This window comes from Botryllus schlosseri, chromosome 13, assembly GCF_051294905.1.
Source record: "Botryllus schlosseri isolate E-star chromosome 13, Bs_hap1, whole genome shotgun sequence".
NCBI lineage: Eukaryota > Metazoa > Chordata > Ascidiacea > Stolidobranchia > Styelidae > Botryllus > Botryllus schlosseri.
Window position 1 is genome coordinate 10,384,394 of NC_137248.1, and position 17,131 is coordinate 10,401,524.

Below are 17,131 nucleotides of genomic sequence, written 5' to 3' on the forward strand. Positions count from 1 at the left end.
TACGGCGCGGTTACGCCGGTTCGTCGAACGAAAGAAGAAACACGCAGCGAATTGTAAACGCAACCTTCTTGGAGTCAATAATACATCTTGGAGTCAGATATACAATTATACAACTACAAACATTCGCTCTGCGTTATAGTAATACTGGTTAATGATATGATGGTATATACTATATACACCCCACACCCGTAGCTCTGGAGAGACACACTTCGCACGATTATACTCACTCAGCCTGACAATATTGAATAAGGTTTTAATGATAGAAACCCAACGTGTTATTTATTTTTTGAAGATACAGTAGGCTATACTAGGATTACTAGCAGAATATCACGAAGTCGGGTCGGCCAATGTACTATATTCAGTTTTATTTTTACTATGGTGGGATGGCATAAAAGTAAGTCATTCGACCTTTGTGATTCCAAATCGATTTCTGACCCACGCAATTGATTTTTAGCAAAACGATGGAACTGGAAGTTAACATCAGCCGGAATTTTGGTGCCAATTATGCTTGCGGGAAGTGGTGCTTGTATTATTGTGATCGAAAACTTCAGAAAAAAATTTGATGTACCATTTCATGCCTTGAAGCTAGAAAAGAAGCAACAGTACATAGTCACACGGTGCTGATTGAATTATGCATTCTCAACTCGATACTGTCTGAGACAAAATTGTTTCTTATTGATTAGCCCTGAGCAAAGGAAACTTTTGGAGAGGCATGATTGGAATTTGAAAGGATTTCACCAAGCTGCAGCTGAGGCTGAAAACTTCCTCCTAAGCAGCATACCTGTCCGAGTCGGTGAGTCATATCAAGGAATATTCTACAAATGCATCTTTGTTTTTGTCCGAGGTAGTATTCAAGTATGGTATTGGTAGGTCATCGCTACATTCACTACATATTTTGGTGAGTTTAACTCCAGAATACTTCCACTTTGTCAAGTAGAAAGTAGCTTTTTGGCAGATGATTCTTTATGATACTTTATGTACAAATACTGTAAAACTGAATACATTTCAAAATTTCAGCTACATATGCATTACCAGAAACCATTGTATCCAACACCTACATAGGAAGTTTTAAAAATTGTTGCTTGTATGTTACAAATAATAATCTTCGACACACTTCACCAAGATACTTTGTAGGAGTTTTATTAACATTTTTGCGAACCCTTTATTTTCTAGTTCAAGATGTTTTGGCCTGTCTTGGAAATTGCTACTGTTACTTGTACTTATGCAGAGTAATTATAGATTACTTCTGTCTGAATAGCATCATAGACTACTTTGGTCTTTTCTGCATAATTTTACAAGCACGCACGCTATCACGTTGCACCACAAGACTTGAATTCACAACATCTAACCTAAAAATAGCTAGTGAATGGTTAATCAATATTCCTGAAATATGTGTAATTTCCAGTTTCGTGGATGAGGGCCTGAGGGGTTACATGGGCATGGCGTAAAAGTTGTTATTCAAGACTTGTGACAACTGGTAAATTTTTTTCAAAACCACTGTAGTGCAAGTAGAGGTGACCAGCTTTTCCTAGTTGAGGTACAAATATGCCATTACTCTGGCTGTCAACGAACCAAACACCCCTGCACAAACTGTTTAGTAATACAGTTATTATTTCCCAGCGGAAAAGCTGCCAATATTAAAGCAGCGCGCCCTTTTGAAACAACGCTACAGCTCGCCATGGCAACTTCTACAGGATGTCACAATATCTAATTCAAATCGTATGGAAGACATCATTGACAAACTCAGCAACCATGCATGGCTAGGTAAAAATCCCTTTGTAGCTGCTGGTTTAATGACTAAATCTCATCTTATTGATAAATATAGAACAGAGAGGAATCAGCAGCGAGATTAATGAGAAAGACTTGCTTCAAGGTATATAGAGATAGCAGAATTTTGTTATACGTCAAGTGAATTAGAATACCTATATAGACAGCCTGGATTTAGTATTGTACAGGTAGTTTTCTTCCGGGTAAGAGAAAGCTAGCAAGATTAGTCAGGAATTCTATTGAAAGTGCCAGTAGTGATTGGGAATGGTACCCAATGACAAATAGAAATATAATTCTTCAAACCAGTCAAAACTATTTCAAGTAGATGTGAACTTATGTAGTACGATGGAATTGAGTCAGGATTGTGTATTATCAGCATTTTCATCAGCTCAAAATACTGCAAGGTTGTGATATGAAGAATAAAACGAAGAAATCAATATGCAGAACCTATAAACAAGACACCTTTCAGTCACCACGCAAAAGTTCAGAGATAATTGTTAAGTTGTATGTATAGTGTATACTTATCCGTTGATTTGGTGTTGGCTTGGCATTTTATTATAGTCATGATTATCAAATAATTTCAATTGATTGTCTCACTCATATATTTCAGTTTGTCACTACCAATTTACATAATAGTTAAGTGGTTGTGAATCATGTGATGTTGTCAATTGTTCGTTGTGGGGAAGAACTTCGTAATGTAAACACTGCTATATTCCTGATTCACAGACGACAAATATTCACTGTAACTGATCAGAAAATTTCGGTGAACGAATATCATACTGAAGGACATGCTTGAAGCTGTTTTGTAGCTTGTAGTCATGTTCATTGTTCATGAATCATCATTTTTGTAGATTACGAATATCGCTTGCTTGGGAAAAACCTTGACTCCCCATACCTTTGTGCTCTTGCCCGCACAAAAGATGTCGACGACAGATTTTTCTTAGAGGCGAAGTCACCGCCTCTTCCTCACGATGAACCAGCAATAGGTGAGATTTAATATTTTATCAACGATTAACCGTTGTGAATATAAAATTGTCTTAGAATATATGCTGTACGATATGCTCACCAAACTGCCTCAAACTGATGTTGAAGAATGTCTTCAATTTTTTACACACGGAGCACTTACAATCAGTGACGAAAGGCAGTTAAAAAAGGTGTCAGTGGGATCGACTTTCAATTATTTTTCATTGTTTTTATGCCTATCTTTGCTGCCAGGGTGGAATGTGGTGTTTTGGGGGCAATGGCCTGAACTACACAAGAGAAATAGTTTCTCAGGAGAAAGTGGAATCATTTTGTCTACAAGCTCTTGTTAAACATTCCAAGGTTTGTTGTCTCAAGTCTACGACTCTAGAATAGTTATAACTTTTACCATGGATGTTACTCAGTACGCCTTCCCTTCAGAATGCAAGTCACTGTGAAGCAATGGTGCGATTGGGTATTTTGGAGTTGCTGCAACGAATTCATATCCTGAGGCCGAATGTGGCAAGCATACAAAGAAACACTGTCAGGTGAGAAATCGCAAAACTAACAAGTTCGCAACAGATATAGCAACATTCTCTCATCTGTTTCACAGAATAATCAGCAATATATGTGTCCAAGAAAGGCTGCACTCTCGTGTTTTGGCATCGGGATGGCTTTCAAGTCTTGTGAAGATGTCAAAATCGGGGATACTCGCCGTCCGAATGGAGGTAAATATGCTTTCTCCTTTTGCATACAAAATCTAATTGACAGTGCTTCAAACTACTTACATTTTCAGGCATCAAGAGCGTTGGCAAATTTGGACAGAAAAAGCATGGACGATAAATATGTGGATGGCGTTTATGAGATTTATCCTCGACACCGAACAAAGTGTGAAAATTTGATTCGACCGAGGCAATGACTCCGAAGTCTAATGTTGTTTCCTCTCATTAGAAATGAACCTGCTATCGATGTTGTCTTTATCCACGGGTTGCTTGGTGGGGCTTTCCACACTTGGAGACAGAAAGATAGGGAGCCGATAACAACGATGGATAACATTAATTGCTGGCCTGAGGTAATCTGTGTGACCGATTGACAATGCCAGTATTATTATCAGTTTTATTAATAATATCAGCAATTCAAAACGCTAAAGGGGACAAATTCAAGTCTGTCTGTCTGTATTTTTTACAGACCTGGTTACCGCAAGATATTCCTAATATTCGGGTGTTGTCGGTGGAGTATGACACTCATTTAAGTGACTGGATGCCGCACTGTCCCCATGAGAAGGAGAAAAGAACTGTAACCTTCAGAAGCCAACAGATCTTAGAAAAGCTCCGGGTAGCAGGCGTAGGTCAAAATCGGTGAGGACTTAATGTGGCAAAATACAATACTTTTGTTTGATCAAGATTGTCGCTTTCAGTCCCGTCATATTTATCGTACATTCGATGGGCGGTTTGGTTTTGAAAAATATGCTACTTGTAGCGAATGAAAAGGATAATGAACAGAAAAAGCTTGTTGCTAACACAAGGTGTGGTAGGATCTTTCATTATTAGTCAAGTGATAATATGCGTTTTGTGTGTTATGGTATATAGGGGCATAGTTTTCTATTCCACGCCACATTTTGGATCGCAATTGGCAGAGTATTCTAGAAAAGTAAGGAAACTTCTTTTTCCGTCGGTGGAAGTAATGACTCTTAGCCAAGGTGAGGCAATTATTAACTGTTTTCTGGCACTTGATTCAATAATGGCTGTTACGTAGATTCACCACAGCTCCATCAATTGAACGATTCTTTCAAGAACTTGGTCGAGGATAAACAATTGAGAATACTAAGCTTCGGCGAAATGCAATCAACGTCTATCGGTTTGGGCAAGGTGAAGATCCATGTTGTTCCACCAGAGTCGGCAGGTTTGTGACTGTATTGCAGGGACGGGCAACATACGGCCCGCGGACAGTTTCCCGTCTTACATGATATGTGGCCGCTGCCCCTGTCTCCCGAGATTCCTCGCTACTTGCTTAAACGTCAAATTTTAGTGACTGTATGTTATTACATGCGTGTGAGCGCAGCGTGAGAGAATAGAGCTTACGCGTAAATTCGTCGTAGCGAGAAGGCTTGCATTATCGGCATTTACAATGTACTCAACCCTAATGAATTGATATATTGGTAAATTTGGGCAGGGTTGTAATGACTCGAGTCCAACTAGAGTCACGATTTTTTGATGACTCGACTCGAGTCAATTTTTGTATTGACTCGACTTGAACTCGAGTCATTGCGCATGACTCGAACCAAGTCATATGACTCAAGACTCAGACGGCCAAGACTGACATTTCATTGTAATTTCAAATAATAGTAAAGTAACCACACTGTTGGGATTTCATCTATTGGTACTGGTACTTGAAAATGCGTCCAGAAACTGCTAAAAGTGAGGAGAATTGGTGTAGTATAAATGCGAACCATTCGATTACACCAAACAGAGTTATAAAAAGTGGTTTTAACAAGATTTTAACTAAAAACTGAGTAGTCAACACTGTGACTTGAACTCGGACTCGTGTCATAATACCATGACTCGGACTTGGCCCTCTGCTCACTGACTTGGACTCGGACTTGACTCGGTGGTGAATTGAAAATGACTCGACTTGACTCGAGTCAAAACTATAAAAGTGAGATTGACTTGTCGGAGCCTTGTGGCTTGGTTACAACCCTGAATTTGGGGTACCGGGCTTATCGAACGCCTGGAAATCTTAATTATGAATTGCACTCTGTTAATTGATCAGAGAGAAGCTGACATTGTGGCGGCTGTATGACGATGCTGTTCCCAAATCCACATTGTTTTCGTCATTATCGGCGAGAAATGGCTTTAAAATGACATTGCTGTCGTTAAAATACATTCATTAAATACAATTTATTCCTTGTATATGTGGTGTGGATAAATAGGCGAATAACGTACGGCCCGCTAAGTACCTAATTTTCCTATATCCGGCCCGCCGACTGGAGAATTAGCCCGCCCCTGCTGTAGTAGGACTTTGACTGATTTTAACTCAACCCATGTCCCTCATACAGATTTAGGAACCGGACCGCTCATTCTCTGTGATACAGACCATCTGAATATATGCAAACCTGCGAGCAGATACTGTACCGTCTATCGTCAGACAATCGGATTTATGAAATCTTGCTTGTCAACAGCAACTGATGAAAAGGATTCCTGAAGTTCCATAACGAATTTGCTATAAGAACAATTTTATTGTTTATTCACCTGTCCACTGTGACATGTCTGCGATGCATAGAGTTTATACTTTGAATATACCCTCTCAATTGCGGCTTTATTTTTTTCAGTTCAGTTTATCAACAAGTTATCAGATCAATACGCCATAAGAGTGCGATACAATGAAAAGATTGGAAGGTGTGGAAACGATTTGGAGTAGGTCCGTGGACATATGAGCATGTGACATTGTAGCATGCGACATTAGGGCATGCGATACATGAACATGAACATGTGGGTTGAATTACAGGTTAGGGCAGTGGTTCCCAACGTGGGCGATATCGCCCCCCAGGGGGCGATTTGGCGGCCTAAGGGGGCGAAAATGACGAAGGGGGCGACAGGGGGGCGAAAGTGGACAAAGGGGGCGACGGGGGGCGAAAATAGCGAAGGGGGCGATAGGGGGGCGATGACGCGACAAAACGGCTGACCTTTTTTTTTTTTTTTTTTTAGTCAACCCACGGAACATTTAGTTACAAAAGTGTGTAAAATTAGACATCGAGCCGAAAATTTGACCTTTTTTTTTTTTTTAGTTAACCCGCCGGTGATTACAGTTTGTTTGCCCAATTTTCAGTACACAAAATTTGGGGGGCGATGATCGGTGTTGACCTTGAAAAGGGGGCGATGGGTCGAAAAAGGTTGGGAACCACTGGGTTAGGGGAAGGCTTGGGGTTAGGATATATGTAGCAGTTAATTTCAGGGTTGGTTTTGGGTTTTTAAAGTCACATGCCGAACTGTCGTTTTCCATTGTCGCATGCTCATATGTCGAACAACCCTTGGAGTAGCCTTTGAAACCAGACACCCACTTAGCCTAGGCAGATGTAAATAGGGGGCATGTGCATTGCAGTAAATGAAAAATAAAAGAAGTTAAAATGAATGGACGAGCGAGAGAATGTGGCTGGTGTAGACTATTACATCATACGATTAACGAACTGCTGGTGTGATGTGAAATCACATCATGGTATCAGACAGAGTACTCGGAAACCATAATTTGAAGATTGAACACTGTGATGCAATAAAAAGAAAATTTTCGCAACGACTTCATGTTTATCCATCAAACCCCCACCATGCCCGATTGTAAAGAGAATGAATTAATGTGGGCCTACTCGGATCCTACGCGAGAATGACAGAATCGGTTTACTCGAATCTACGTGATCGATGTTTGCGGTGAATGAAAGGTTACGGATAAGTAACACTTTGATGTGCAGATCGAGACGCTTTTGTATTTGTTCTGGGGAATACCACCAATCGCTTAACAGGTCTTCTATGACACCGGCGTGATGTTCCTAATTCGATATTCGAATCGTTCGCGGGCGAAACCCCGCAAGGCTCACCGCCATCTTATCTCTTTTAAGTTGGTGTGTGTTTGGCGCAACCCACTTAGCCTTTTCATTGGTTGCCTCGTCTCCTATTACATACGCTGTTTATGCGCCAGCTCTCTGTCTCTTTCGAAATAGGATTTTTAAAGCGAGGAACAATCTGGTCTATACAGTGAACGACTTCGCACTGTTTCGCTGCGTGTCTCGTCCGTTCGTGTTTATATAGCTCAGTGGTCTCGTCGTGCTGGATGTGATAGCGATGTCACGTACTTGAGGAATTTTGTAAACATATACCGCTTTACGTTTGTCCGATTGGTTTATTCATATAATAATTTCATTGCCGCTCGTTATGGCGTCAATGCGATCACGATAAAGACCGTCTACAGGCAGCGGTATAGTTGGTGGAAATCGCTGGCCGCCATGAACGAGACAACATTCCGCTCTCTTCGTTACTTTAAGTTGGCTGACGTATTCGCGTGCACCGCACGCACACACACCGCTATGACGCCCACGGCTGGCGAGAGTCTATTTTATTTTCTCTTTATTCTTTGTTCCTGGCGCTCAGTTGCGCTTTCTTGTTTGTTATATATAGTTTCTATCATTGTTTTGTAAAATTAGCGATCGCACCAATGGCCGGTAAGTTATTACTTTTAATTGACATAGTTGCTAAGCAGTGTTAGGGAACACAGGAAATGGTTTTTAGTGTCTGCTATCCTGTCGATTTAATGCGAACGCTGCAGGGGAAATATGTTTCAATTTTTATTTTCTGACCGCCATCGATCGTGCTGATGTGCGCGTTATTGCCGACTGCGATTGCAGCAAAGGAGCGCTTGCAAATTTGTCGGTAGCTGGTCGCAGCTGGAGGTTGTAACTGATCAAGACTTCTATCTGTTAATAATTTGAAGCTATTATACCAGATAGCAGCGCGTCGTGGTTGCAATGGTGTATTCCACTAAAACGTGGGAATTATACTTGCATGTTTACTTCTAATTTGAGTCCATTCGCAGTATTTCTTATCTGCAGATGGTCAGCAAGGACAGAGCGGCCAGCAGTTCGATGCAAACGACTACTACCTAAAGCAACAAGCTGCAAGGATGTTGAGCGCTATACAAAAAGGATGTAAGTAGAGAAATATAAGAAATTGATTAAAGTACCAGAACCAGACCAAATATGCTGTATGTTAAGCAAAAGTTGAAAGCTGCACTGTCCACAGTTTATGTGTTAACTACAATGATTGATGTTTATAATCTCTAGCACCGCATCCTTCGCCTGTATGGAATTGGTGTCCTGTGCTCAAACTTTTGTTTTATTTTTTATTAAATTACTTGAACTTTAAAATCATCGCCGCTCTGGCGCTCACCTGATATATCAGGCAAAAAGGCCAGCGATTCCAATCAGGCGATCCTTGTGTACACTCAATGGGTGCAAACACATGCTGTTGTATCACGCTGTCCCCAGACTGGAATCAGTGGTTGTTTTTGTCAATAAGTTGCGCGTGACAGAAGGGTTTCGTTCATAGAATAATTAAAGAATTGAATGAAAAGTTGCGCGTGACGTTTGCCACCAATTCCACTCTGGCGCTGTCCTAACTGACAAACCTTGTGGTTGATAATTTTTTATCTTTTTCCCCATCGTTTCAGGCTAAATAGTTATACATACATACTCAAGGCGGTTCAAGTGCGAAATGTTTTAACCCTCTCCAAGATTTTGGCGTTCAACTGCCAATGTCGGAACCTATCTTTATACTCTGCAGGAAGTATTTCAGTATTCTACTTGAGTATAGCATCAATGTTATTAGCTTCTGGTGTTATTCTACTTGAATAGAGTTGAGATATTTGGCGATATTGACAAAATAGATGCAGCCTATCTCGGATATAGCATTTCTCATTATTTGCGATTTCTTACAGACAATGACAACTTTCAAACGACGCAAGTTTCAATGCCAAACAGTCAAAGCAACCAACAGGTGTACATGAATCACCAACAAGTTGGCAATGGTCCACTGTCACCGCAACAGCAATCTCAACAACACCAGCAGGCCCAGCAACAAGGACATCAATCATCAAGTTCCCACACTATCCAGGTGCAGCACCAACAGCTGCAACATCAACTTCAACAGGTACATTGCATTATTAGAACAGGTTTCGTGATAATTTGGGTATTGAAATGTTATTCATAAGGAATCTTTCAAAATTTTTGTTTTATTTGATTGTGTTCTAGTTAGTGTCTCTGCTAAATTGAAGAATTAGGATTTTTTGTTCTGTAATGGAATTATTCCCGAGAAAGCATTTTTAACGTAATATACTGTTGGCATATTTCGGTAGTAAGGATAATTTTTTGAAAAAGTAATTTAGCACACAAGATGGACCCTACTGGCTTCTAATGACATTTGTAAGATGACAGATGACCCTCTGGTAGATGATGAATGATGCTTAATCGGGTTTCGTGAAAGATGCTTCAGCTGGACGCACAATGTATTGACTGGGGTCATGTCATTACTTTTTTTTATCTCAGTCAATTAGAAAATTTAGCATAAATGTTCCCTTTTTCAATTATATTTATTGCTAACAATTTCATCATTTTAATACACCACAAGACTACGATACAATGAAAGATAGGAAGGTGTCGAAACGACTTGGAGTAGTCTTCGAAATCACTGATAACCTTCTGCCTATGGAGGCTGCTAGCATCAACTTCTAAATCAGTGGTTCCCAACCTTTTTATCCTAATTCCCCACTTCCAATTTATTCCGAGCCTTCATTCCCCACCTAAAATCTCTATATCCATATCTACCCTTTAAAGTGCTACCTCCAATAAAATTATGCAAGACTTTTCCTAGTCAATAGTACGTGCTATTGGTGATTTTAAAGATTCCCGGAATTGATCAGCACATAATAAAATTAACGCAGCGGTGAACTGGTAACCGTAAACGCATCTCCGTAAATATATGTATCTACCCCGGCTCGCAGCCAACAGAAAAATAGGAGGCGTTTGAAAATTTAACAAATGTTGCGGGGTAGCATCAATTTACATATGTAAATGCCGAACAATACATGGTTCGGATAAACTTCCCGATGTTGATATATATAAACCGCCGTAAACTACACTTTCGCACAATACTAAAAGAACTTGAAATAACATGAATATGTAATTTCATTTGTAACGAGTCCGGATGTGCTATCAATAGCGAGTCCCTTGAATACATGTTCAGCAATATCAGCTCTTATTACAACGAATCAGAATTTTTCTATCACTACGTTTTGTGACCGATGATGGTGTACAAATGAATAAAAACATTTCTGGAGATCGTGTGTCGCTATCCAGGCGATTCTCGCTAATTGGAGGCACTGATAATATCAATCGCTGATTTGCAAATGAGCTATGAAATATTCGGTCGGCATTTCAAAACGGCATTTAATAAAGGAGAATATTACTGTAAAGATTTTTTCAAAAGTGAGTCTATTTCCCATCAGAAATCCCGAAATTCCCCACCAGTGGGGAATTCCCCACCGTTTGGGAAGCACTGTTCTAAGTTGTAGATATTTTGGTGAGTATTTGATCAGTTCATTCGCATTTGTTTTGAAACTTGGAATGTTAAATATTTGAGGAGGGAGTAAGGTGCACTATTTTTCTCAATATCCTTCCGGAAAGACCTGAATACACAGTTTATGTTGGAATGTACTTGAAATATATTAAATCATACTGATACTAGTCAGCAGTGTGTTATGTTCATTCTGGTGTTCTGTTGTTCAAAGTGCTTTTGTATTTCATGTCCAGTTTCCAATGTTTAATAATTGTTTCACTGATCTTCCAAGATTTAAAATGTGATTGCCGATAAAGTAGTCTGTTCTCTTCCCAGTTTCCCAATTCAATGAAAACATTGCATTGCTATGTCATCATTGGCACTGTGTCTCCAGTGTGATGGCAGCCAATTGCATCGATATCTGATTCCAATGACCAAAGAATTCTTATCAGGTTCAACAGGCGCAGCAGCAGTTCCAGCAAATGCAGCAACTCGCGCAAATGCAGCAACAGTTTCAGCAGCAATACAACCCTGTGGGAGGCGCCACCTCGCAGGGCATGGTTCAGATGAGTCAGCAGACCGTGGGACACGAGTCATTCCCTGCTTCTAGGAGAGGACGGAAACCCACGGATAGACGCAAAAGAAAGAGACACACCTTCGTGAAAAGACCTACCACTGCCTACTTGTATTTTGTATCGAAATACCGAGAAACGTTGAAGGAAGCGGGAGAGGTGGTTCCAAAGGTACTATGCATTACTCTCGCAGTGGATATTTGCTTGTGATTTGATGCTTTCCATGTGCTTTCCGATTTGCTACCGTTAAAAGTTTCCCTTCGAAGTCAAATGAGTTTCAACTCCTTATTATGACTAATCAGTGAGTAATGCTATAGAAGCAATGTTATGCTGTGTGCTTCAGAATTGAATGTTCACTGAATTGATGGATGTTCTATATTGGTATAAAAGTGCATAGACCGAGTCGAATCCATTGGAAAATGTCTTTGATGATGGGTTAGTTTTGTAGCTTCGCATACTTATCATCCCATTTGCTGATTTGTGCAGTGGTGGATATTGTTTCTTTTGGGATAGAAAGGAACTCCTTGACTGAAATGACATGCTGTGATATCAAGTGCTCTGGTTGAAATTTAGTGTCAATTCTATTTCGTCGGAAAAGAATAAATGTTTTGAAATACTTTAGCAATCATGTCCTAGTCTGTTCCCATCCCAAAGTACGTTGAGTTGGAAGCAAGCCTTCAATGAACGGAACCTATTGGCTATTCAAATTTCCTTGCACTTCAGTTTTGCAGTCTAGATCGAAACTGCCGTATATTTTAATTGGCTTGTTTTTCAAATTTTTTCGTATCGTTGCATGTTGACCGCTTTCAGATACTAGTATGGGCCACTTTTCCACTGGTACAGAAATTTTAGCCATATGCTTTTCCGGCATTGAGCCATGTCTCCTGAATTGCTGTGTTGTAGCAACAGTGTTAAAATTAATGAACCCATACTCTCGTTACTGTGTACCTCACTTTGTGTGCATGTAGCTAAATCTTTCTCGCACACATATTTCTTTTGTTCATTTCGCCATTTGCAATCCAATGTAGAGGGTGCACTTGTAATGAGCTTGAAGCTATCTTGTCTATTCAGGCAAAAATCATTACACAAGCCTGTGCAGAAAAGTGGCGGCACATGAACGAAGAAGAGAAGGAGCCGTTTTTAGAGCTTGCCCGAAGAGACCGGAAACGTTGGGAACAGGACAAGTCTCTGGAGAAAAGGCCCCGAGACCCGAACCGGCCGAAAAGGCCGCCGTCCGCTTATTTTCTGTTCTTGGCCGATTTTCGGAAGAGCTATCCCAACAAGACGGATCCAGCCAAGGTACGGAGCAAATGGGTTTGATTGCGTTGCGAGATCTTTATATTTTTCAATTCGAGTAGGAGATCACAAAGAAAGCCGGCGAGAGTTGGAACGGTTTGTCGGACCAGGAAAAGACTCCGTATTACAGAAATGCCCAAGTAGAACGGGCGAAGTGGGAGATTAACTTGGAGGCCTATAAGCAATCGGTGAGCGTCGTGCTAGTGGTGCAGCTACAGTGTTTATGATTCCCATGTCATGGGGTGTGCAACCTGCGACCCACAGAAAATTCTGCGACCTCCAAAGAAACATGCTTCTAATTTAGCTTGGTGCAATACGTTTTAGCTCAGCTGAGGTGGGCTTAGAGATGGACCAAAAACACTGTAATGACTAACATGTGCATATGCTCAGTTTGCACATGAATATTTTTTTGACAAAATCGAGACAATGTCCCGGAAAAATTATTTTTTGCGCTTCGCCCAATTTTCTTCGGTCATATTGAGGATTGGTGTGTGTCGGCCGAAATAGGATTTATCGATGAATCTCATCGGCGCTGTTGCCAATGCTTGCAATTACTAGTAAGAGCAGGTGCGGCACGCAGGGTCGCCCCGTTGTCCATATCCGACTTGCTTAACAAAGAAGTTGCGGACCCCTGTTCTATGTCACTATCTGCACTTGAAACCTCAAATGTTGGGTGAGGCATGACTATGTAAATTACCTGATGCAATTTATATAACAGTGTCCCTTTATCGCTCGGAATTAGTTTTTACTCTTTCTGTTCATGCGTTATCGCTCTTTGAGTTGCGGGGTATTTTCGACTATAAACGTGTTATGGATTTTTCCAGTTGATTTTATCGTTGTTATATATTGTTATATGTAAAATTACTGCAGCAAAACTGGCGACCATTGTCTTGTCACCATGCTTTTGGTCTGCCAGATGAATATTCCAGTTGCGCAAAACCTTTGTGACCTCTAGGCCATGTTCTGTTAGGTTGTAACTTATTCATTTTTTCCAGCGCAAAGCAGCTCCTGTCACGCCCGGAAACGCCGCCCCGGCGATGGTCATCAGCCCCGGTCAACAGCAAATGACCTCGACCACGCCCATCTCGCCCGCGGGAAACGGCTCGCTGCCGCCGACATTACTGGGCGGTCAGGCAAACATGATGGGGTCCAGCATGGGGCCGTCTACCTCTCAGGACTCTCCGTCTCCGGTCAACGCCGGGATGTCCGTGCATCAGCAGTCGCCTGTAAACGCTGGCATGTCTGTCCATCAGCAATCGCCACAAAACGCATCGCAGGTGGTGTACGGTTATCAGGGCCACCACATGATGAGTGGGTCACAGTCGAATAATATGCAGGTATGATTGCGTTTCTCAGCTACAAACTACTTTCAATGGTGAGGGGATTCTTTCAGTGGTCAATCATCCATTCAAAATTATGCACACTAATGTAACGGGGAATAGGTTGACTTTAGACTGGTATCCTTAGTGTACGAACGATTAACTTCTCGAACGCAAGACGGGTTAAGGCTGTGAAATATGGCGTACCGTATATGATTTAGCAGTGCTGTCTTACCATCCATGTTACTGAGAAATGTATCACTTTCCAGGAGTGGGAACTTCTACTTGCACTAGTTTTTAAACGAATTCTGTACCGGTATTCCTCTTGGCATTTCAAATTTTATGTAGTTGGGTACATTAATCTGCGTCAGTGTCCTGTGTAATGTCCTATGCCCGCAATTGACCTGATGGTGTGGCGATTCCAAATCTCATCTTTTCCGACTTATTGGGCATTATACGCTTTCGTGGAAGTATGCTGTGAAGCAACGAATCGGTCTGAAATTTGTTGGTTGGTACCACAGCCGAATGGGCTGTTATGACACGATAGTGTTAGCATGCTTATCGATGACCCTGCATGTGCTATACTATCACTTTTCAGTGTTAGTTTCATTTTGATGACATGCGTCATGGTATCGTGATGTCCCATGGCCTACTTTCGTTGGTGTCATCCTCGTAAGCCAACCGCGGTGAGGCATTATTCATAGCTGCTGTTTGCTCTTCTCAGGAACATTACATGTATTAAAGTAACCCAGAATCTTAAATATCTGCAAGAGTCCGCGCAAGGCTGAGGAAAAAGGGGATGGATGTAGAATGTCTTGATAATCGATTGCGTGTCGGTTCGCGCGAGATTCCGCACGATGTGAAATTTTGCGGCCGTTTCAAAGAGACTTGATGTCGAACGGAATGGCCGTCCCATTAAAACAGTTGCCGTTCAATGCCGTCCCATTGCTGATCAAACGAATGCGACATGTTTTGCAGTATCATTCGACGAGATGAATCTCGCGTCGGAGTATCATACGGCAAAGTCTCGAGAGGAAGACCTTGTATACACATCCACGCCCTCCCCGTGTTTTACGGCCATCGCGCCAGACTGCCACGTGTGACGTCGACACTGCCAGAACTTATTGAGTCAACTCGGGGGTCGCGATTTACGCGGGTCCGGCGTCCAATGTACAGAACACCGTGTGCGCGAGGAACGCCCACAAACTGCGTTTTTTACGATGAATGTTACTATTTTTTTAAATTTACGTTATTTTTGGATGTTGACAATATTCCTGTGACGTGGCCGCGTTCGCTATGAGAGTGCAACGGTGCTGGAACTCGATATCCTGAACATGCTGATATTGTTGAAACCGGTTTTTGTAACACTATTGTGGATTGTTATTACCAAGCCCCGCATTTCTATGACCGTCGCACAGCCGCGATTTCTGTAAAAATAATCTTGTCAGTTGCAATTTAACAACGTCTCTGAAAAAGGGAGCATCTGGTTTTCGGGTATCAGTGCCTTTTCAGATCGGGGCCTGCCTCTGCCTGCTTTGTTTATATTCGTGGAAGTTTCATTTTTTTTTGTAATTTTCGTGACTCATCCGATTTTTTTCTTTGCCCTGTATCGATGAAGAGAGAAACAAACGCGGTTTGAAACGCTGTTCCTGCGTTTTTTTGGCTTGAATCATTCTGAACTCCAGTGTACACGATTTGACTACCTCACAATTTCTGCTTGTGACATAATTTATTTTTGTAGCCACATTGTCAAGTTTTTCGCGCCGTTTTTCTGCATCATGGCGATCGAATTATATTTTTGTTTTGTACCGATGGCTTCTGGTTTTCTGTTGTGAGAAATTTGCTTACCCGGAGACTTGGGCATGATGTTGCACGGTATATTGAATAATAACAAGGCTGTTTTGGGCTTGTATGAAGGGAACTGTCCACGGCGCTATCGTGAAATTATGATTACCTATTGAAAGGGTTGTGACATGCAATGCCAACGTGTTGAAGATGATGATTAGTGTTCTACATATATACGGTAGGACACCCACAGATTATGTCCACCCTTAGTCCCTTACCCTACGTATTGTTCACTGTAATATGTATACTATTCCTTATAGAAATGAACAAGTCTGTTGCAAAATTACTTGGAATCCCAATTCTGTACACCTCTCAGACCTATTTCCTCATTATCGATAGCTACGTGGTTGCTTGATAAATCTGGACTATTTGATGTGGATGTGCTATTATTATTTGGTCACTGGGACATGACGGGTGTAATTTTATGAGTTACTGCTGGTATTCCTTTTTAAAGCAAAATCATGTGTGTAAATGTTGGCATGGACTAGTTACCTCCTGACATCTCATAGCATTTGAACTGACTTCAATCTTTTGATGAAACACGACAAGGTTTTGAACGGTGCAACTGTCTTCACTACTTTAAGTCCCTCACGAGTCCAACAATTACCTCTAATTTTTACTGCTTGAATAACTACGTTTCCTTGCCCATGCAATTTTCGTATGCTCCATGCACCGTTCACCCCATAATTCACCGTCGACTCGTGGAGTTGTGGTATCATTTTTGAATATTGTTACACACCTTGTGACTTATATTCACAGCGCGTCTCTTTATAACATGAGACGGAGTCGTAACAAATTTTCCTGTATTGAATATTTGAATTTTTTGGTTCAACTCATTTTCATCAATGGCTGCTCAGTACTTAGTAGATGTAATAAATGTCTTCATAGTATCATGCTACAAGGATTTGGTAGTTCAGCATTACAGAAGCCTCGTATCATATTCACACCTTTTTATAAATGGTTCCTGGCTCACTAGTGGCGATCATAAAGCAAATATATGTTGCAGAATTGGGAATACCGTACTTGCTGAGGATCTTACATGGACATGTTGCCACCTTCATACCATAGCAAGTTTGAATAGTTGAAAGTAGGACATCTTGAGTGCGATAAACTGAAAGCCAGTAGTTAGTCAAATGTTGCCAAATCAGCCTGTGGCAGTTGGAAGCACTGTGACGAGGGAAAGAGCGAATTGCATGACAAAATATATTAGTACACCTCTAATTTGTATCGGTGTTCATCACCAGTGGGACCAGAGCTGATATGGTGGATCTTGATCCTT

The 17,131-nt window shown here is 41.2% G+C and overlaps 2 protein-coding genes across 7 annotated transcripts; both read left to right on the top strand.

Annotated features, from left to right (window-relative positions):
- The first annotated feature begins 180 nt into the window (after positions 1 to 180).
- LOC145453376 (protein SERAC1-like) lies at positions 181 to 6,045 on the top strand. Of its 3 annotated transcripts, XM_080331343.1 has the most exons (17): positions 251 to 394; positions 455 to 617; positions 684 to 793; positions 1,621 to 1,764; positions 1,826 to 1,873; positions 2,619 to 2,753; positions 2,809 to 2,921; positions 2,983 to 3,090; positions 3,169 to 3,275; positions 3,341 to 3,455; positions 3,524 to 3,615; positions 3,679 to 3,799; positions 3,916 to 4,085; positions 4,145 to 4,252; positions 4,317 to 4,426; positions 4,483 to 4,629; positions 5,783 to 6,045. In XM_080331343.1, exons 1-17 carry the CDS (start codon positions 376 to 378, stop codon positions 5,926 to 5,928), a joined length of 1,956 nt encoding a protein of 651 aa, XP_080187469.1. In that variant the 5' UTR covers positions 251 to 375; the 3' UTR covers positions 5,929 to 6,045. The 3 variants fall into 3 exon arrangements, with proteins under 3 accessions (XP_080187471.1, XP_080187469.1, XP_080187470.1); XM_080331345.1 differs by lacking the exon at positions 2,983 to 3,090 and having other exon boundaries at positions 181 to 394; XM_080331344.1 differs by lacking the exon at positions 1,826 to 1,873.
- Positions 6,046 to 7,691: 1,646 nt separating this feature from the next.
- On the top strand, positions 7,692 to 16,742 carry LOC145453584 (uncharacterized). 4 transcript variants are annotated; one of them, XM_080331544.1, is made up of 8 exons: positions 7,692 to 7,933; positions 8,321 to 8,416; positions 9,205 to 9,416; positions 11,261 to 11,563; positions 12,464 to 12,691; positions 12,751 to 12,876; positions 13,684 to 14,025; positions 14,732 to 14,979. In XM_080331544.1, exons 1-8 carry the CDS (start codon positions 7,927 to 7,929, stop codon positions 14,747 to 14,749), a joined length of 1,332 nt encoding a protein of 443 aa, XP_080187670.1. In that variant the 5' UTR covers positions 7,692 to 7,926; the 3' UTR covers positions 14,750 to 14,979. The 4 variants fall into 4 exon arrangements, with proteins under 4 accessions (XP_080187670.1, XP_080187669.1, XP_080187671.1 ...); XM_080331543.1 differs by lacking the exon at positions 14,732 to 14,979 and adding an exon at positions 14,986 to 16,742 and having other exon boundaries at positions 7,708 to 7,933; XM_080331545.1 differs by lacking the exon at positions 14,732 to 14,979 and adding an exon at positions 14,986 to 16,742 and having other exon boundaries at positions 7,774 to 7,933; positions 11,273 to 11,563.
- The last annotated feature ends 389 nt before the right edge of the window (positions 16,743 to 17,131 follow it).